General features: G+C 41.9%; 1 protein-coding gene across 1 annotated transcript in view; it reads left to right on the plus strand.

Moving 5' to 3' along the window:
• Positions 1-20,675, plus strand: part of LOC131435042 (partitioning defective 6 homolog beta) — a 32,338-nt gene extending 11,663 nt beyond the window's left edge. The window contains exons 3-5 of the mRNA XM_058602514.1: positions 19,682-19,809; positions 19,867-19,964; positions 20,030-20,675. Of these exons, the coding sequence (XP_058458497.1) occupies positions 19,682-19,809; positions 19,867-19,964; positions 20,030-20,459 (656 nt within the window). The 3' untranslated portion in view covers positions 20,460-20,675. The remainder of the gene's footprint in view (positions 1-19,681; positions 19,810-19,866; positions 19,965-20,029) is intronic.
• Positions 20,676-22,705: the final 2,030 nt, after the last annotated feature.

Below are 22,705 nucleotides of genomic sequence, written 5' to 3' on the forward strand. Positions count from 1 at the left end.
CCACGGTGCTCGTGGCGCTGTTTTATTTTCGGCACTGGTGTTTCAAGCTTCGGCATACACCGAAACCGCGTATTTTCAGTTTCGTTAAACACCGGAGCCGAGTGTTTTCAATTTCGCGAAGGCACCGAAGAGCTCCCATGCGTTGGTTATATTGTCAATCAATTGAATTCAATCAGACGCGTATTGATGAAAAAAGAATTAATCATTCAAACGCATTTTTCGTTATACCGTGGCGCTATAGGTGCTTATAGTACAAGCAACGTATGTGGCAAAATCGGGAACACTCGGCTTCGGTGTTTGCCGAAGTCAGGAACACTCGACTTCAGTGCTGCCCGAAAATCCAAGCACCGGTGTTTGACAATTACACGACCACCGTTACGGGTGCTTTTTCTACTGCGTTCGGTGTATGTTTTTCAACACGGGCACGAAGCGTAGCATTCAATACTCCTGGTGGTGTGCTCACGAGTGAAGGTGAGTACCGTGCAGAACGGATCCGTGTTTTTGCCATGCCTGGTATCCACACCTGATCAATCAGTTTCGCCGTCATTGCAATTTGTAAACATTAGTACCGATACCGAATCGGATCGGTAAGGTTTGAAAGCTCCTCGACGGTTCATAAAAGGTCAATTTACTCTTATTCCTGATAACAATAGTCCTCTTTTTTGAATTAAATTCACCAGTTCAGGACGAATGTTATATATACCAATTTCAGACATACGAATGCTCGAAACCACCTAATGACCTATTGTCAATCTCAAGCAGTATTAGTCCTGTCCACTCCGTGATCGATCCAGATAACATAATAATTTTCATCCCTTTACATTTATAATCGATCTCGGTATGGTCCGACTTTGTCAATACGCGAAGTATAACTTGACTCCCACCCCCATTCGCCAAACGGAGGTACGCGCCCTGTAGCTCATCATACAAAGCCTAGGGTATTTTGGCATTAGCCCTTCTTAAAACTATATACAAGAACAGATGTTCTAAATAAAATATGTTGTTGTTTATTTTATAGTTCATCTGACAATGTATGTCTTAAAGAATAAAAAATTAATGTAAAAGTAAAACTTAAAGTACACTATTACGGTAGACAACACGAAAACGATCAAGTAATCTAAGATAAAAAACATTAGACGACACGTTGAAATTAAAATATTCGGCAAATTCATTGAATCGTAGGCAAACGGATCTGAATGGTTCATTTTGACCATATAGTGTGTTACGAGTTTCCAATAGCAGAAAAGGTCGTTGTCGAAGAGGCCTCTCAGAAGTATACAAATTTAGTCGCTCGAGTAAAGCAGGGCAGTCTACACTACCCAAAAGCAGTTTCCCAGCAAATGATGCTTGAGCATATGCTCTTCTCAATTCCAAAGGTTCAAGATTTAGTAAACGGCAACGGTCCTCGTATGACGGTAGCTGCGTTGGATCAGACCAAGGTAAAAACCGCAATGCGTATCTAACGAATTTTCGTTGAATTGCCTCAATCCTGGCAATCCAATTAGAGTGGAACGGGCACCATACAATCGCATTAGATTCGAGCAATGACCGAACCAGCGAGCAATATAGGGATCTCAAACATAACGGATCACGGAACTCGGACGAAATCTTAAAGATGAAGCCCAGTTGTTGGTTTGCTTTACGAATGATGTTGTCATAGTGTAACTTGAAAGTAACTTCACGAACCAGAATCACGCCAAGATCTTTAATGTGCTCTGTTCGGGCGAGGGAGCGTCCTAAGATTTAGTAATCGAAAGCAACTGGAGCTTTTTTACGGTGGAAGGAAATAATCTCGCATTTTTCGACGCTAAGTCCAAAAGGTTGTTAGAGCACCAATTTTGGAATACATTCAGCATTTTTTGTAATTCGATGCAGTCCGACAGGCACTTGATGATTTTAAAAATTTTTGTATCGTCTGCGTAAAATAATCGACAATCCAGTGGCAAAAGCAGAGACACATCGTTTATGTAGATCGAGAACAGCAGCGGGCCGAGTATGCTACCTTGTGGAACTCGAGAAAGGTTCGAAAACTCATCCGACATAACTTCGCCAATTAAAACTCGCACACAGCGTTGCGATAAATAGGATCTGAACCAACAAAATGCACGAGTAGAAACGCCAATTTCATATGATCAGCTCAAACTACGGGATTCAACAAAATTCATAGTACTTTGAAATACATCTCTGAAAATCTCGGTAACTGAACAAGTACCTACTTGAAGTTTCGTAAATACGGAAAATTTTCTGATTATTGAAAAATAAAACATTCAACTGTTTTCAGTGAATATTTTTCCAAGAGTGCCTTATATTCTCATCTTGTACACCACTGTTGTACAAGTAAAAGTTTTCGAGCTACTACGATTTGAAAAAAAAAAAACAGAGCATGCTTTCTTTTTCTTAAAGACATCTTCAGTCGAACCGTTCCATTGAAACATTAGTGTTTTTTTCATTGGAACGCTAGTGTAAGTAATTATTATTGCATTTTACACCGTGTGAAGTTCGATGGCGGAGCCTGTTTTTATGTTTGGGCAGACCCTGTCAGCTTGGAGCGAAGTCAATCTTCAGTTCAGCAACGCCATCGCACGGTGTCACATTCAACATATCATGTCAATTGTATGGGTGAGCAGTGCTGCTATGTTGGCGCGCACGAATTTGACATTTTTCTTCCCTACTTCTGTGTACGAGATTCGATGCGAACTCGCCTGAGGGCGCCATGCTTGCAAAAAATGTTGTTGCCAATGATTTGTTCGGGAAATGTGAGAGCTGGATATCTTGTTAATATGATGTCTTTGGTTTGGGTGAGTTCGGCCTTATTGATTCAAATGACAGAATATGAGCAAATACAATTTTGTATTTGTTATGAGTGTCGTATTTTAGTATTGTTACGTATGGTTTAGTATATCACTACTGGTGGCTGCTATTCAGCACCGGACCACCTTTTTGGTCTCCGAAGAAATTTCACTTCACTACACTGAAGTCAGAGACATAACTGGATGTCGTGAATACGAATATGACACACTTTATTTATGCTTCCGAATTCGAATTGGTAGTTCATCGATTGTTTGAATTGTGCAACTTTCCCCTCTTTCATTACTAGAAATTTAAACGATGCGCCTAGACTAAATTACAGATTAGTTACATTAAACATTCTGAAACGCACTTAAATACTATGAAATAAGCAGTATAGTTCTTTATAATAAAAAAATGGTGACGATTTGAGTTTGTTCAGCACGCAGACTCTGAATTCTAAACCCATATTCCAGAACTAAGCTCTAAAACATGAAGACGATTTTTCGCCATGACTACCAGAATGGGTTTTATAGAGTACAGTAAAGTAAATTTCCGCATAATTCTTTAGGAGTATTTTTTTTTTATTCAAGAATATAATGGTTAAGGCACACTGCTTAAGCTCTAAGATGCCAAGGGCTTTTATTAATTTAAAATTTACGACTAACTTAAAACTAGGGTTGTATCATTAAGTAATGTCATATTTGGGTCGCAGTGGTTGACTTTGGCAGATCAAGCCTTCATGTGGTGATCGGCCGGTGAATTGAATATTTCATGAGAGTCTTCCATATGGCGTTGGTGAATATTCATGTTGGCCGCATTCTTCGGTCCGTGTGGGTCCGAATATAGCGAAGTAAATATTGCGGAAAACGGAGTAAAAAGGGGATATGGGAATGAAATGACTAAAACGACAGAGATCTAATTAGTTGCCATCGAGATGGTGAAGAGACGGGGAGGGGGGAAGCGAAGGTTAGTGACAGCAAAAAGAATTTGTTAGTTCCGATGAAGATGGTGGACAGATGAGGAATCGGGATAATCGGCGGAAGTTAGTGTCGAACCTGCAGTTGAGAAATAATTCTTAGCCACAGTTGAAACAACTTCGATAAATAGGAGGAACTTTCTAAGCCAGATGTAACAGATTACACTTGTATATTAATGTGTTTGAGAAACTGGTATATGAGAAGCATATATGAACTATCCCGACTCGCCAACACATCCCGAACCGGAACCTCAGGCGGTCTACCTCGGGCCCTGAGGGATTCCAGTAGCTTCGACCTGGCGTCGCGATACTCTACGCACGACCACACGACATGCTCGATGTCCTGATAACCGTCGCCACAGGTGCAGAGCCCGTTCTCCACGAACCCGATACGCCGGAGATGTGCGTTGAATGTATAGTGATTTGACATGAGTCGTGACATAACGCGAATGAAATCACGACTCACGTTCATCCCCTTGAACCAAGGTTTCGTCGATACCTTAGGGATAATGGAGTGTAGCCATCGTCCCAGTTCGTCATTGCTCCATGAAGTTTGCCAACTTTCGAGAGTTTTCTGACGAGAGATACTGAAAAATTCATTGAAGCAGATTGGTCTTTCATAAATATCACCTTCTAATGCGCCCACTTTAGCCAATGAGTCTGTCTTTTCATTGCCCGGAATGGAACAATGCGAAGGGACCCAGACTAACGATATTAAATAAGACCGTTCAGATAAAGTACTCAAATGTTCCCGTATTTTCCCCAGGAAATATGGGGGATACTTTCCTGGCTTCATTGCCCGGAGAGCTTCTATTGAGCTTAGACTGTCCGTGACAATGAAGTAATGGTCTTTGGGCAACGTTTCAATGATCTCGAGGGTGTACTGAATAGCAGCTAATTCTGCGACGTAAACTGAAGCCGGATCACTGAGTTTGTAAGAAGCGGTGATGTTTTGATTGAAGATGCCGAAGCCTGTGGACTCGTTGATGTTTGATCCGTCAGTGTAAAACACCTTTTCACAGTTGACTGTTCTAAATTTATTATAAAAAATATTTGGGGCCACTTGAGGGCGCACGTGAGCCGGAATTCCACGAATTTCTTCTCTCATGGATGTGTCGAAAAACACAGTAGAATCAGAAGTATCCAAGAAATGAGCACGGTTGGAAAAAAACAAAGAAGGATTAATATTCTGAGCCATGTAATCAAAATACAAGGACATAAAACGGGTTTGAGAATTAAGCTCAACTAACCTTTCGAAATTTTCAATCACCAGAGGATTTAAAATGTCGCATCGAATGAGCAAACGATATGAGCGATCCCAGAACCGGTTTTTCAATGGGAGAACACCCGCCAGCACTTCGAGGCTCATCGTATGAGTCGATTGCATGCAACCCAAGGCAATACGCAAACAACGATACTGAATTCTTTCCAGCATGATGAAATGAGTGTTCGCCGCGGATCGGAAGCAAAAGCATCCGTATTCCATCACGGACAATATCGTTGTTTGGTACAGCCTGATCAGGTCTCCTGGATGGGCACCCCACCACGACCCGGTTATTGTACGAAGAAAGTTGATTCTTTGTTGGCATTTTTTTTTCAGATACCTAATGTGACATCCCCAGGTGCCTTTGGAGTCGAACCAGACCCCGAGATATTTAAATGTGAAGACCTGAGCTATGGTTTCACCCCCTAGTTGAAGCTGTAATTGTGCTGGTTCTCGCTTTCTCGAAAATACAACCAGCTCAGTTTACTCCGTAGAGAATTCGATACCCATTTGAAGAGCCCATGTGGATAAGTTGACAAGAGTATCTTGTAACGGCCCTTGCAGATCGCCAGCTTTGGGTCCTATAATAGACACAACGCTGTCGTCGGCAAGTTGTCTTAGCGTGCAAGATGTGTTGATACATTTATCGATGTCGTTTACGTAAAAATTGTATAGAAGGGGGCTTAAGCATGAGCCCTGAGGAAGACCCATGTAACTGAATCGTATTGTTGACAAATCACCATGCGCGAAATACATGTGTTTCTCAGACAATAGATTATGTAAAAAGTTGTTCAAAACTGGCGAAAGACCATGCTGATGCAGCTTCTCAGATAGGATATTTATAGAAACTGAGTCAAAAGCCCCCTTAATGTCTAGGAAAACTGACGCCATTTGTTCTTTACGAGCAAATGCCATTTGAATTTCTGTTGAGAGCAACGCAAGACAATCGTTCGTTCCTTTACCCCTGCGGAAACCAAATTGTGTATCTGAAAGTAAGCCATTAGTTTCGACCCAATTGTCTAGACGGAAGAGAATCATTTTTTCGAACAATTTCCGGATACAGGAAAGCATAGCAATCGGCCGATACGAATTGTGATCGGAGGCTGATTTTCCTGGTTTTTGAATGGCGATCACTTTCACTTGTCTCCAGTCATGTGGAACAATGTTGTCCTCAAGGAACTTATTGAATAAACTCAACAAGCGCCTTTTGGCGGGGTCTGGCAGATTTTTCAACAGTTGAATTTAATTCTGTCTAATCCCGGGGCTTTATTGTTACATGACAAGAGTGCAAGTGAGAGCTCTACCATCGAAAACGGTGTTTCGTTTGTATTTGGTGTCGCGGCGCGGGTGATCTTCTGTTCCGGAACAGAGTCTGGGCATACTTTTTTAGCGAAATCGAATATCCAGCGGTTGGAATATTCCTCGCTTTCATTCGTGGTGTTATGATTGCGCATTCGTCGGGCTGTGTTCCAAAGAGTACTCATAGATGTTTCTTTCGTTAAGCCGTCTATAAACCGACGCCAGTAACCGCGTTTCTTAGCTCTAATCAAGTTTTTAATTTTAACGTCTAACGCCGCGTAATTCCGGTAATTATTAGGTGTTCCATTTTTTCTGAATATTTTGTACGCGGAGGCTCTCTCCGCGTTTAAATTTGTGAACTCTTTGTCCCACCACGGGTTGGGAGGACGGATGTTAGTTTTCGCGCCGGGTACACGTTTCGTCTGAGCTTGAGTCGCGGTGTCGAGAATCAAGCCAGCCAAAAACGTGTACTCTTCCTCCGGAGGAAGTTGTTGAGTTCTTTCAAGTTTCTCAGATATCGAGGTCGCATAGCTATTCCAATCAATATTTCGTGTGAGGTCATACGAAACATTGATTGTCTTCGATGGTTTTGAGCCGCTGGTGATTGATATTACGATCGGTAGATGATCGCCACCGTGGGGATCAGGAATTACCTCCCACGTGCAATCCAACCGTAGCGATGTCGAGCAAAGGGATAAATCCAGCGCACTTGGTCTTGCTGATGGTGCAGGAATCCGTGTCATTTCTCCCGTATTCAAGATTGTCATATTGAAGTTGTCGCAGATATCATGGATCATAGTTGATCTGTTATCATCGTGAAGACAGCCCCATCCCGTACCGTGTGAGTTAAAGTCTCCTAAAACCAACGTCGGTGCAGGAAGGAGCTCTACGATATCACTGAGCCACCGATGCCCAACCGAGGCTCTTGGGGGAATGTAGATGGAAGCAATGCAAAGGTCCTTACCTTTGATTGTAACATGACATGCGACAACTTCAATACCTGGTATCGATGGGAGGTTAATGCGATAGAAAGAATAGCACTTTTTGATCCCCAAAAGTACTCCTCCATAGGGATTATCTCGATCCAGACGAATAATGTTAAAATCGTGAAAGTTTAAGGGTATTTCAGAAGTTAGCCAAGTTTCGCACAATGCAAATGCGTCACATTTCAGATTGTTTACTAGAAATTTAAATGAATCTATTTTTGGGATAATACTTCTGCAATTCCACTGTAAAACAGTGATTAGATCCGTGACCTCGGTGGATGATTTAGCCATCGAAAGATACAATCGCTGAAAGAAGGGGCCAATTTGCAGTCAACTGCTTCAAATATGTTTTTACTGTTGGCATGAAAGCAATTAAAATGCTTCTAAGAGGGTCTGAAATATTGAAAGTTGTAAAAATCCAGTCCACAACATCAGAGAACTTTATAAGTCCAGCACCTAGTTGGTTCTCTGGTGGATTTTCAGGGACGCTTGGGGATTTTTTAGTCCCTGGAAGCGGTGGGAATTCCATCTCGGAATTGAGTTTTCCGAGACCAGGAGCTTTTTGCTTCGGTGATTTTTCCCGATTTCCGTTAGCTGTAACTTTTCGAAGCCCTTCGGAAGACACCTTCGAACCCTTACTAGGTAGCTTATGAGAAGATTTATTCATTCTTTTCCTACAGCTATGAGGGACCGCTGAAGATGGACCTTCCAAAGGGTCGTCAGAATCGCTCTCGTCAGTTGACAAGCAGGCATATGGATTCGTTGCCTGTTTAGGAGGGGTGGCACTCTTAACCATCTCGGCAAAGGAACGCTTGGAGTGTTCCTTCAGGGAACGCTTCATCCGATCTCCTCGCAGTTTGTAAGCGGGACAGTCAGAGAGGTCATGCGGACCCTCCTTACAGTAGAGACACTTTTCAACATCCTTACCGCAAGAGCCGTCCGCATGAGCTTCCCCACAGTTAGCACAACGTGGCTTATTGCTGCAATGAGTAGCTGTATGCCCCAGTTGTTTGCAATTGGTACAATTCATTATCCGGGGTACAAATAAACGAACAGGCAAACGAACCCGGTCCAAGAGGATGTAGTTGGGCAATGCCGAGCCGGCGAAGGTCACACGATAAGAGTCTGATTGGGGATAAGACTTTGTTCCATCCCCGGCGATCGATACTGAATGCAATCGCTTGCAATCCAGTATCTTGACATTCTTAAGTGAGGGGTCTTTAAAACAACCCGCCCCGTACTTAAGAATATCCTCGCAAGTCAAACTCGAATCGGTGACCACACCGTCGATTTCGACTTCACGAGCTGGCACGTAGACGCGGTACTCCAGCGTAAAAGGATCCTTTTGAACAAGCTCATTAGCCTGTTTTGAGCTGGTAAACAGGACCCTGAGCTTGTCTGGCCGTATTCTATCTATACTTTTTATGGTATTATATCGCGAATTCAGGTCCCGCGATATTTTTAAAATATTCAGTTTTTTTTCCTTTGGTTTGGTCCGGAAATAGACCGCGTAAGGCCCGGCCGGTAGTGCGAGCCCATCAGGATAGCTCTTTATGCGGGACTTTTTACTGACAAGGGAAGTCTCCATTTGAACATCGGGAGCGGGGGGGGCAGGATTTAAAATAGGCATAGCGGAACTACTTCCGCGCAAAAACAAATGATTCGGGGGGAAATATAATGGTCAAATAAAGAAATAAAAATAAACGACGTAAAGGTACTTAACTAAGATCCAACGGGGGACACCAAGCTGGACTTCGTCGATCGGCGTATCGCCGCTTTGATGGTGTGCAAAAAACCTCCGAGAGGAAAAGGCACACTTATTTATAATCCTCACACAATGGCCGCTTGTTTATAATCCTCACACTTGGCCTTGATCGGCGAAACAATAATCGGCTAACCGTTTCGATCGACCGCTCGCAATAAGGCACTGTTCTATTATATAATGCGAAAAAAAAAACCTCTCAGAGGAAAAAGCACTATTGTCTATCACACAATATCGTCCGACCACTTTATCACACACACACAACTGGTTTTCAATGCTTTCGCAGTAAATCCAAATTACGTCCGTTCGCTCGGAAGGTTGAAACGGCAATGCTTTAGGAGTATTGTTATGGTTCTAAAAAGAACCGAATAGAAGAAGTCTGGAATAAAGAACTGGATCCTGAGTTCAAGAACTAGAACTAGTTCTTTCAAGTTTCTCAGATATCGAGGTCGCATAGCTATTCGCCTTGACAGAGACTTGGTTGAGTGAAAGTACTTTGTCTTTGCAAGCATTTGGTGCGAACTATGATGTGTTCCGTTGCGATCGTGATTCCCGCAACAGTTCGAAGAAAAGCGGTGGAGGCGTGCTTGCGGCTATTCACCGACGTTTAAAAGCGCAACTTATAACAAACGTTTCTGGTAGCAGTGTCGAGCAGGTATGGGTTCAAATTTGCCTGAACACATGTTCCTTTTTTCTTTGTGTGGTTTATTTTCCACCGGATCGTACACGTGATTTGTCACTGATTGACTCGCACATTCAGACGCTAGAAAAAGTAGTTTATGTTCACATGAAACCGGCAGATGATATTCTAATTGTTGGTGATTTCAACTTCCCCGGCCTGAAATGGTACCCTGCTTCCAACGGCTTTATGTTCGCTGACCCAATGAATTCTTCTTTTCACACCGGTATCGTCCATCTGCTTGACCGTTACAGTCTTAACCTATTGCGTCAAGTGAATCACGTCGAAAATGAGCACAACCGAATTCTCGATCTTTGCTTTTCAAGTAAATCCGATTTTGCACCCAGAATTTCCGAAGCAGCAATTCCTATAGTGAAATCCGTTAGATATCATCCTCCCCTGCACATTGTACTTGAATCAAATCAAACGTTGGATAACTGTAAAGTTTCTCAAACCGTCAGATACAATTTTAAAAGAGCCGACTACAACAGTATTGTTGCATTTCTTTCAAACGTGGACTGGACTGAAATTCTTGACAATGATGATATAAATTTTGCAGCGCAAACCTTTTCCAACGTTCTGATTTATGCAATTGACCAATATGTGCCAAAGCAAATCAGCCAGCTTTCCAAACAAGCACCGTGGCAATCCGCTGAGTTACGAAAATTAAAAAGTTTGAAAAGAACAGCTCTAAGGAAATATTCCAAGAAAGGTGGTTTTTTGCTTAGGCAAAACTATTTGGAAATAAATAAAGTTTATAAAAAAACAGCCAAACGATGTTATGCCAACTATTTGCGAAGTGTGCAGAGGAAATTAAAATCTAACCCTAAGTCGTTCTGGAAGCACGTTAATGAGCAAAGGAAAGAGCCAGATCTTCCTTCGTCTATGTACTACAACGATCAACCGACTTCTAGCTTGCAAGAAATCTGCGACATGTTTATGAAGAAATTCTCTGGGGTTTTTTCTAGAGATTTTTTATCAACGGATCAAATCTCCCAGGCAGCACGGAACGTTCCTGTTTTGAGTCAATCGTTGAATTTCATCAATGTTGATATTAGCTCTGTCCAAAAGGCTCTCGTTAAAATGAAGTCTTCATATTCTCCTGGACCCGATGGCATCCCCGCTGTCGTCTTGAAGAAATGTTCCAGCGGTATTGCAACACCCTTATGTCAACTGTTTCAACAGTCACTCACGACTGGAGTATTTCCTGTTGTTTGGAAATCTTCTTATATGTTCCCAGTGCACAAAAAAGGAGACAGGAAGAATATCGACAACTATCGCGGCATTACCTTACTTAGTGCAATTCCTAAGCTGTTCGAACTGGTTGTTCTGGAACCCATTTTCAATCACTGCAAGCAGTATATCGTAGAAACTCAGCACGGATTCATGCCGAAACGCTCAACTGCTACTAATCTATTAAGCTTTACGACGTTTATAACAGATGCTATGTCAAACGGTTTTCAAACAGATGTTTTATATACGGACCTCTCCGCTGCTTTTGACAAAATAAATCACGCTATTACTATCGCCAAACTGGACCGACTTGGTTTCGGTTCCTGTATTCTTCAGTGGACTGAATCGTACCTCTGCAATCGACGATTGGCGGTTAAGATCGGTGATAATCTATCTAATGATTTTTTTTGCTTTTTCTGGCATTCCACAAGGCAGTCATCTCGGACCACTGATTTTCCTCCTGTACTTCAATGACGTGAACTTTTTACTGAGTGTCCCACGATTATCATTTGCCGACGACCTTAAGTTATTCAAAATTATTAAGACAACTGAGGATGCCATTTCTCTCCAGAGTCAACTAGAAATTTTTTCGGAGTGGTGCGAGATTAATCGAATGACATTAAATATCAGTAAATGCTCGATCATCACGTTCACACGGAAAAGAACACCTATACGTTTCGACTATTGTCTCCGAGGATCTACGATAGATAGAGTCACATGTGCCAAGGATCTTGGGGTTTTTCTTGACGAACAACTGAACTACAAGCAACATATCTCGTACATTGTTGCAAAAGCTTCACGTTGCCTGGGATTTGTAATGAGAACTGCTAAGCACTTCACAGATATCTACTGTTTGAAGTCTCTCTACTGCTCGCTTGTACGTTCAACGCTCGAATACTGTTCGGCGGTATGGAACCCGCTTTACCATAATGGGAATATCAGAATCGAATCAATACAGCGCAGATTTGTTCGTTTCGCTCTTCGCCAGTTACCATGGAATAATCCTCATCAGTTGCCGAGTTATGAAAGCCGCGGACTGCTTATCGGACTCGATACACTGAAGGTGCGACGTGATCTGTCCCGTGCATTGCTAATCGCCGATGTTTTGTTGAACAATGTCGATTGTTCAGCACTTCTTTGTCAAATAAACATAAATGTTCGCGCACGAGCTCTTCGCAACAACAACCTCCTCAGAATGCCTTTACGCCGCACTAATTATGGAATCAATGGCGCCATCATTGGATTGCAACGTTCTTTCAATGCTGTTTCGACGGGTTTCGATTTCCATGTCCCGCGCAGTCGAATTAAAACTAGTTTTTTAAATATACTTAGAAATAATCATTAGGACCATATTTTGTCTGTTGATTATGTATATTAGTAAATAAATCAATATTTCGTGTGAGGTCATACGAAACATTGATTGTCTTCGATGGTTTTGAGCCGCTGGTGATTGATATTACGATCGGTAGATGATCGCCACCGTGGGGATCAGGAATTACCTCCCACGTGCAATCCAACCGTAGCGATGTCGAGCAAAGGGATAAATCCAGCGCACTTGGTCTTGCTGATGGTGCAGGAATCCGTGTCATTTCTCCCGTATTCAAGATTGTCATATTGAAGTTGTCGCAGATATCATGGATCATAGTTGATCTGTTATCATCGTGAAGACAGCCCCATCCCGTACCGTGTGAGTTAAAGTCTCCTAAAACCAACGTCGGTGCAGGAAGGAGCTCTACGATATCACTGAGCCACCGATGCCCAACCGAGGCTCTTGGGGGAATGTAGATGGAAGCAATGCAAAGGTCCTTACCTTTGATTGTAACATGACATGCGACAACTTCAATACCTGGTATCGAGGGGAGGTTAATGCGATAGAAAGAATAGCACTTTTTGATCCCCAAAAGTACTCCTCCATAGGGATTATCTCGATCCAGACGAATAATGTTAAAATCGTGAAAGTTTAAGGGTATTTCAGAAGTTAGCCAAGTTTCGCACAATGCAAATGCGTCACATTTCAGATTGTTTACTAGAAATTTAAATGAATCTATTTTTGGGATAATACTTCTGCAATTCCACTGTAAAACAGTGATTAGATCCGTGACCTCGGTGGATGATTTAGCCATCGAAAGATACAATCGCTGAAAGAAGGGGCCAATTTGCAGTCAACTGCTTCAAATATGTTTTTACTGTTGGCATGAAAGCAATTAAAATGCTTCTAAGAGGGTCTGAAATATTGAAAGTTGTAAAAATCCAGTCCACAACATCAGAGAACTTTATAAGTCCAGCACCTAGTTGGTTCTCTGGTGGATTTTCAGGGACGCTTGGGGATTTTTTAGTCCCTGGAAGCGGTGGGAATTCCATCTCGGAATTGAGTTTTCCGAGACCAGGAGCTTTTTGCTTCGGTGATTTTTCCCGATTTCCGTTAGCTGTAACTTTTCGAAGCCCTTCGGAAGACACCTTCGAACCCTTACTAGGTAGCTTATGAGAAGATTTATTCATTCTTTTCCTACAGCTATGAGGGACCGCTGAAGATGGACCTTCCAAAGGGTCGTCAGAATCGCTCTCGTCAGTTGACAAGCAGGCATATGGATTCGTTGCCTGTTTAGGAGGGGTGGCACTCTTAACCATCTCGGCAAAGGAACGCTTGGAGTGTTCCTTCAGGGAACGCTTCATCCGATCTCCTCGCAGTTTGTAAGCGGGACAGTCAGAGAGGTCATGCGGACCCTCCTTACAGTAGAGACACTTTTCAACATCCTTACCGCAAGAGCCGTCCGCATGAGCTTCCCCACAGTTAGCACAACGTGGCTTATTGCTGCAATGAGTAGCTGTATGCCCCAGTTGTTTGCAATTGGTACAATTCATTATCCGGGGTACAAATAAACGAACAGGCAAACGAACCCGGTCCAAGAGGATGTAGTTGGGCAATGCCGAGCCGGCGAAGGTCACACGATAAGAGTCTGATTGGGGATAAGACTTTGTTCCATCCCCGGCGATCGATACTGAATGCAATCGCTTGCAATCCAGTATCTTGACATTCTTAAGTGAGGGGTCTTTAAAACAACCCGCCCCGTACTTAAGAATATCCTCGCAAGTCAAACTCGAATCGGTGACCACACCGTCGATTTCGACTTCACGAGCTGGCACGTAGACGCGGTACTCCAGCGTAAAAGGATCCTTTTGAACAAGCTCATTAGCCTGTTTTGAGCTGGTAAACAGGACCCTGAGCTTGTCTGGCCGTATTCTATCTATACTTTTTATGGTATTATATCGCGAATTCAGGTCCCGCGATATTTTTAAAATATTCAGTTTTTTTTCCTTTGGTTTGGTCCGGAAATAGACCGCGTAAGGCCCGGCCGGTAGTGCGAGCCCATCAGGATAGCTCTTTATGCGGGACTTTTTACTGACAAGGGAAGTCTCCATTTGAACATCGGGAGCGGGGGGGGGGGGGCAGGATTTAAAATAGGCATAGCGGAACTACTTCCGCGCAAAAACAAATGATTCGGGGGGAAATATAATGGTCAAATAAAGAAATAAAAATAAACGACGTAAAGGTACTTAACTAAGATCCAACGGGGGACACCAAGCTGGACTTCGTCGATCGGCGTATCGCCGCTTTGATGGTGTGCAAAAAACCTCCGAGAGGAAAAGGCACACTTATTTATAATCCTCACACAATGGCCGCTTGTTTATAATCCTCACACTTGGCCTTGATCGGCGAAACAATAATCGGCTAACCGTTTCGATCGACCGCTCGCAATAAGGCACTGTTCTATTATATAATGCGAAAAAAAAACCTCTCAGAGGAAAAAGCACTATTGTCTATCACACAATATCGTCCGACCACTTTATCACACACACACAACTGGTTTTCAATGCTTTCGCAGTAAATCCAAATTACGTCCGTTCGCTCGGAAGGTTGAAACGGCAATGCTTTAGGAGTATTGTTATGGTTCTAAAAAGAACCGAATAGAAGAAGTCTGGAATAAAGAACTGGATCCTGAGTTCAAGAACTAAATTTAGAACCAATAACAGACTCAGAATCCAGTTTCAATTCTAGAATTGCAATTTCGAAACTCAAATTAGTTCCGGAATACAGTTCCAAAATCCAGTTTCAGCACGCAGGCTCTGAATTCTAAACCTATATTGCGGAACTAAAATCTGAAAATTGAACTTCTCGTTACGACTACCGAAAACCAAATGATGGCAGGTGCTCTCTCCGTCGCTGATGGTTTAACTCCCGCGATGGCAGTCTGCTCGCCTTGAAGGCCAGCAAGCGAATGAGAGTTGCTACCTGAGCGTTTGTGCTTTTAACCACGCAGAAGGCGCTCTCTCCGTCGCTGCTGGTTGATGGTTTAACTCTCGCGATGGCAGTCTGCTCGCCTTGAAGGCCAGCAAGCGAATGAAAGCTGCTACCTGAGCGTTTGAGTTTTTAACCACGCAGAAGGCGCTCTCTCCGTCGCTGCTGGTTGATGGTTTAACTCTCGCGATGGAATTCTGCTCGCCTTGAAGGCCAGCAAGCGAATGAAAGCTGCTACCTGAGCATTTGAGGTTTTAACAACGCAGAAGGCGCTCTCTCCGTCGCTGCTGGTTGATGGTTTAACTCTCGCGATGGAATTCTGCTCGCCTTGAAGGCCAGCAAGCGAATGAAAGCTGCTACCTGAGCGTTTGAGTTTTTAACCACGCAGAAGGCGCTCTCTCCGTCGCTGCTGGTTGATGGTTTAACTCTCGCGATGGAATTCTGCTCGCCTTGAAGGCCAGCAAGCGAATGAAAGCTGCTACCTGTGCATTTGAGGTTTTAACCACGCAAAAGGCGCTCTCTCCGTCGCTGCTGGTTGATGGTTTAACTCTCGCGATGGCAGTCTGCTCGCCTTGAAGCCCAGCAAGCGAATGAAAGTTGCTACTTGAGCGTTTGAGTTTTTAACCACGCAGAAGGCGCTCTCTCCGTCGCTGCTGGTTGATGGTTTAACTCTCGCGATGGAATTCTGCTCGCCTTGAAGGCCAGCAAGCGAATGAAAGCTGCTACCTGAGCGTTTGAGGTTTTAACCACGCAAAAGGCGCTCTCTCCGTCGCTGCTGGTTGATGGTTTAACTCTCGCGATGGCAGTCTGCTCGCCTTGAAGGCCAGCAAGCGAATGAAAGTTGCTACCTGAGCGTTTGAGGTTTTAACCACGCAGAAGGCGCTCTCTCCGTCGCTGCTGGTTGAAGGCTTAACTCCCACGACGTCTGCTCCCATCGAACGCACGAAAAGAAATGATCGATTTTCACCACGGTTCCCCTTTTATACGCATTCAGTTGAAGATATGTGCCTGACTACCTCAAAATCGTCGTCCTTGCGCGAAAAACCCAAGCGAAAGTAAAGAGTTTTCCGCATTATTTTGAAATTTTGAGAGAACTTAATTTTTGAGTTGTTTGTGGTTATCTCACACTGTTCAAAATATTATCCCAAATTCCTGATCATATTTTTGATGAAATGGTGAAAGAATTATGTTGCTAGCATTAATACAAGTCGAGATATTCACGATTAAGTTCTGCCCATTCTTCCATATGGCTAATTTTGAAAATGCACCCCATAGTAAAGTAAGTCGTATTCACGACAAAAAACCGCATAACTCTGAAAATTCGCATAAAAAAAGTCGCGTAAAAAAACCGCATAAAAAAAGATCGCATAAAAAAAGACCTCAGTGTACTCGGTTTTGGGCGGACTTTCTTCCCAACCTGCCACTGAGTAAATCGTTTCGGCGCATAAAAAAACTGAAACTTCGCATAAAAAAAACCGCATAACTTTGAAACTTCGCATAAAAAAACCCGCAGAAGGGAAACCGCATAACCCTGAAAATTCGCATAAAAAAACCGCATAACTCTGAAACTTCGCATAAAAAAAACCGCATAACTCTGAAAATTCGCATAAAAAAAAGTCGCGTAAAAAAAACCGCATAAAAAAAGACCTCAGTGTACTCGGTTTTGGGCGGACTTTCTTCCCAACCTGCCACTGAGTAAATCGTTTCGGCGCATAAAAAAACTGAAACTTCGCATAAAAAAAACCGCATAACTTTGAAACTTCGCATAAAAAAACCCGCAGAAGGGAAACCGCATAACCCTGAAAATTCGCATAAAAAACCGCATAACTCTGAAACTTCGCATAAAAAAACCGCATAACTCTGTAAATTCGCATAAAAAAAGTCGCGTAAAAAAACCGCATAAAAAAAGATCGCATAAAAAAAGACCTCAGTGTACTCGGTTTTGGGCGGACTTTCTTCCCAACCTGCCACTGAGTAAATCGTTTCGACGGAAACAAGTAACAACATAAAACAAAATGGACGACACAGCTTGTATATGAAAGAAAGACCGTACAATTTTTAACTCTAAACTCTCTCTCTATTTTATACAAAAAAAAAAACAATAAAACATTAGACTTTTACTTGCGCAAGTTTATTTGGTCGAGATTCTCTACTCGACACTACGTTGCGGCCGTGATGCTCGTTGGTCGACTTGGTGGTACTGGCGACGTCTGCAGGGTGACACTTGCTTCAGGGGCGATGACACAGCTACAAGATGACCAGGGTATCCAGGTAAAGCAGCAACTTTTGGCCTTTTGTAGCGAAGGCTCTGCTTTCTGAGGATAATACCCGGAGAGTGGTACGGCGCGCCCTACTTTTATGTTTCACCGCGAAGGCACTCACGTCGGGCTAACAATAAACGCATTTTAACCGGCCACCTTAGCCAGTCTTAAGCGACGAATGGTCCCGAATCAAACGTTCGTAGGGCGTGTGACTCGTTGCTGCAACCTTCACTCCTTCGGGTCAGAAAAATACTACTTCTCCGCGAAGGTTTTCCCACGGATTTTATCTGCTTGGGGTCCGTTTTCCATCTCATACCCACCGCCACCCTCAAAGCATGCCACCCCGCATATTATGTTGCGTTGATGACGATGATGACGACGATGACAGTGTGCAGACAGATGACGGTTACAACATTTTATCGTTTTGTTATGGTTGGTGTCATGAATTGTGTATTTGAATTTTAGTACTTGCAATTTAAGGACTATTCACACATTTCAGTTCCGTGACGGTTCAGTGAAAGTGCCTTCAGTGCGCGGTCAGTGTTCTTTTTTTATCGGAACCCTTCCGTTCCGTTTCCGTGCTGTTTCCATTCCGGCACAGCAAATGCAGTGACATACCGACTTCAGTGAAAATAAAAAATATCGGTGACGACGAATTTGAGTTTGCCGGACGGACGCTACACTGACGGCGAGCTGCACTGAAACGGCACGGTGCCGGATAGGTGTGAATGCGTGAATAGGAAACGAATGAAATAATATCAGTATCCGTGCACGGTGTCGTGCCGGCACTGAACCGGACCGGATATGTGTGAATAGTCCTTTAATATGTGTATTTGCTATTTTGTTTCCTTTTGCCGAAATAATCATAATTTATTAAATAAATTTGTATAAAGAAATATATGAATTTACGAATGTAAATAAATGATAAATAAATAAACAGTGTAAATAAATGATTGTAAATATATGAATAAGCAATAAATAAATGTAAATAAATAAATAATAAATAGAATAAATGAATAATAAATAGGATAAGTAACTAATAAATAAATAAATGGAAATAAATAAATAAATCAACAAAACCCTGCTTTTGACACCAACCTAGGCTATTAAGCAGATATTAAACGTGACTCAAACGTGTAAACACGGAGTAGAAACGTGATTGACATTTAAATTCTACTTAGACATTTACTGACAATTGATATAAACAAAAATATGACAAAATTTGACATATTAGGCTTTCTGGCAGCTCACTTACAAATGCAAACGAGATTGGTTTGTTTTCATCAGGAAACGCATGCCTTGAACACGATTCAGACAATCATTCAACTTCGGTCGACGTAAAGATTAATTTATTAATTTTTTTAGCCGAATATTGCACACGTACCAGACGTTAATATATTCCGTGAACTTGACGTAGTGCCCCTCCATATGAATTGCTTACAATTAATGTTGTTGTTCCGTGACCGTTCCATGCCGGTGATAGTCGCCTGATGCTACGTGTGAATCGCTTTTACATATTGTTTTGTTTTCATCAGGAAACGTATTGGCCTCCCATTTTTCACTAGGGCCGCCGTTAATTTTTCATCGGGCATAGAAACCTCAATATATACAAGCTGGACTCAGTGACCAAAGGAACAACATTGTGACCAAAGACAAAGACATCATATTAACAAAATATCCAGCTCTCACATTTCCCGAACAAATTATTGGCAACATCCTTTTTTGCGAGAATGCTGCCCTCAGGCGAGTTCGCATCGAATCTCGTACATAGAAGTAGGGGAGATAAATGTCAAATTCGTGCGCGCAAAAATAGCAGCATTGCGCACTCATACAACTGACATGACATGTTGAATGAGACGCCGTGCGATGGCGTTGCTGAACTGAAGATTGATTTCGCTCCAAGCTGACAGGGTCTGCCAAAGAATAACAGGTCACAGTATAAATGAAACATTTCATTTTCGTATCTATATATTCTCGTTGTGGCTCCCTTCTCACTATTGATACAATAATCTACAGTTACAGTTAATGCTGATGAAAATAAAATCTTTCTTACACGATTATAATGCGATGCGAATAACTGAATGACGAACTACTGTGTTATGCTATTACTAATAATGCGTTCTGTTCCGAATAGGAGACAGCATAGAAGAAATCACGGGATATGGCACGATGAGACCACGAAACCTCATCAGCAGCATTCTAGGTCAGACTCCGGTAAAATCAAAGAGTTTAGCTATTTCCAATCCTCATGACTTCCGGCAGGTGAGTTATACAGTATTCAAGGCAGTGAAACTATATTGACATTATGAAATCCCCTAGGTCTCTGCTATTATAGATGTTGATATTGTGCCGGAGACATGCAGACGAGTCCGTTTGTTGAAACATGGTAGTGACAAACCTCTAGGATTCTATATACGGTAAGTGATACTGTAGCAATGAGCCAGATTTTTTTCACTAAGTCACAATCCTTGTACATTTCTAGTGATGGAACTTCAGTCCGTGTCACAGCAAATGGATTAGAGAAACAGCCGGGTATATTCATTTCCCGCCTAGTTCCCGGTGGTTTAGCCGAAAGTACAGGGTTACTGGCCGTAAACGACGAAGTTCTGGAGGTAAACGGTATCGAAGTAAACGGCAAGACTTTGGATCAGGTTACGGACATGATGGTTGCCAACAGTTCTAATCTAATTATCACGGTAAAACCTGCTAATCAGAGAACCCTAGCCCCTCCGCGACGTGGTTCGTTTTCCCGCAATAGTCAACTATCGGGTGGTTCTCATCAATCACACCACACCACCGGATCGGAGGAAAACGACCAGGATGATCAGGATGAAATAAGAGACCTTACCGGTGCGGTTACTTTGGAAGAGAATGCTCTAATTAGACAAACAGACGGCGTGTTGCATCTATAAAATCAAACAGTTTATTTATTGTGCAGTATGTGTGTTGACAACTAAGCAGCGAAATTACGAATTCTAGTAAAAGCCTCCAAAATCAATGAAAGTATATGAGTTATATGGCAGGGGATGCACAACCTAAACAAGTGTTTGCCACTCAGTATAATTATGACGAGATACAGTTTTTAGGTGTATTTTAGGATGATTCAAATACAGTATTTTTTTAAAATATTTCGATCTATTCCGCTTCTATGTGCGTGTTATTTCTATGAACAGAATAATTTCCTTCACACATGGAACTAAACTGCAAAATTGGGAGTATTTTTTTATTCGGCAGTGCAAGCTTCAGAAAAGAACTAAAGTTAATTATTATACAGATACATTGACTGATATTCTTGAATATCCGGTATTTTTGTCTTATTTTGTTTATTTTCCGATTCGGCTTCGCACACGTTATCTTGTAATAACTTACTATTATAATGTTATTAGCTCTTAAGCTAAGCGTATAGAACTATAAGTGGAGGAAATTAAAAATCGCGGCCTTTCCAAAACGTTATACATAAACTTTATTAAAATTGCGATTCTAAGAATGTTTCTTGTTTTTTTTTTAATTGTAAAAATTTATCGCAACTAATGTACTTAATATTGCAACCTAGCTCCTTTATCTCGATTATTACGAGATTTAAAATGTTACGTGCTTTAACCAACAATAACAATAGCCCGTCTAGTGATAGAGACGTCGATCAAATCATGCTCAATTGGAAAAACACGCATCAAAACTATAAGTTGGTTCAATAACTTACGTAGATCTAGTGCCTTCAAACATTGGACAAGTAGATAATACCTTAGGATCCATTTTGATCGAACCAATTCAATTAAACTATCCAAATCATGTCTTGTTATACAAAAATTCTACTGAAACATTACTGAACAATATCAAGTATACCCTTTGTATGATGTAGTTCAGTCTTTATAACTAGAAAAGTAATAAAATAATGAAACCAGCAATCAATCATTTAGATAACTGAACTTAATAATATTACAGGACAGCTTTTTCACGGAACAAGAGCAACCGTCCCCAATTCAAACATAATACGCAGTACTCCATAAAGGACGTCTGAAATGTACATCATCATCTTTTGAGTAAAAGCAACAAACGCTGGCCTTGTTATACAAATACCAAATAAATGTTTAAACAAGAAAAATAATGTCGAGAATCACGCCCGCGAAAAAATCATGTTTCATATCTTCTGAAAGAAAAAGAAACCATACAAACCTGTTACAATAACAAAACATTAGACAAGCGTAAGTTTTACTTATACATTACATTCACTCTTCATGAATTTGAAAAGTAGAAATGAGGTAGTAATATTTAGTATGTACATCAACTGAATAAATATATGATATTTTGTAATAGCAAAATGTCTTTCGATTCATTTAGGGGTTAACCTATTTTGTGCATTGGGCAAATAACCGATCTATACAATTTATGTTTCGTCTTAGACTCGTCAGTGCATAACAGTTTATGTTGAACTGTTATGTAACCCAGCAGTTCAACATAAACCGCTATGTAGAACACTTTACTGTCGTGCCGAACGTAAATAAATTTACTTTGCGGTTTATGTTGCTGTGTTACATAACAGTTCAACATAAACTATTATGTACTGACGAGTCCAAGACAAAACATAAAGTATATAAATCGGTTATGTGCCCTATGCACAAAATAGGTTAACCCCTAAGTGACCATCACCTGAATCGGCCAGGATAAGCCGAAACTCGTTTAAGTTCGGCACGACAGTAAAGACGTTGCACTTTGGTACAAATAGAAAAATAGTTCTGCATGAAACTTTCATTGCCCAGAAAGTACTAATCTCAGAAAGAAACAAAGGTCTCAATCCCAAACGGGATACTCGATCCCCGGACCCTAGTAAAGAGATCGAACACGATCCTGGTGAGAAGGGTCAAAATGATCCTGGAGAATCTTGACAAGGACCGACCAGACATGGAGCGGCCCTGGCTCAAGGTGACCGGGAAGAAAAGAAGAAAGACAAGGAGAAATACGCCGACGTCCTCAAGGCAATGCGGAGCGAGGCAAAGCTTGCCGACCTTGGAAAGGAGGTTCACTCTATTAGACGTACTAGAGCTGGCGAGATGCTGCTAGTGCTAAAAAAGGAGCACAATCTGTGAGATCAGAACTCGGGGCGCTAGATCAGAAAGTTCTAGGCGACAAGGTCGAAATGAGAGCCTTGCAAAACAAGGTG

This window comes from Malaya genurostris, chromosome 3, assembly GCF_030247185.1.
Source record: "Malaya genurostris strain Urasoe2022 chromosome 3, Malgen_1.1, whole genome shotgun sequence".
Taxonomy (NCBI): domain Eukaryota; kingdom Metazoa; phylum Arthropoda; class Insecta; order Diptera; family Culicidae; genus Malaya; species Malaya genurostris.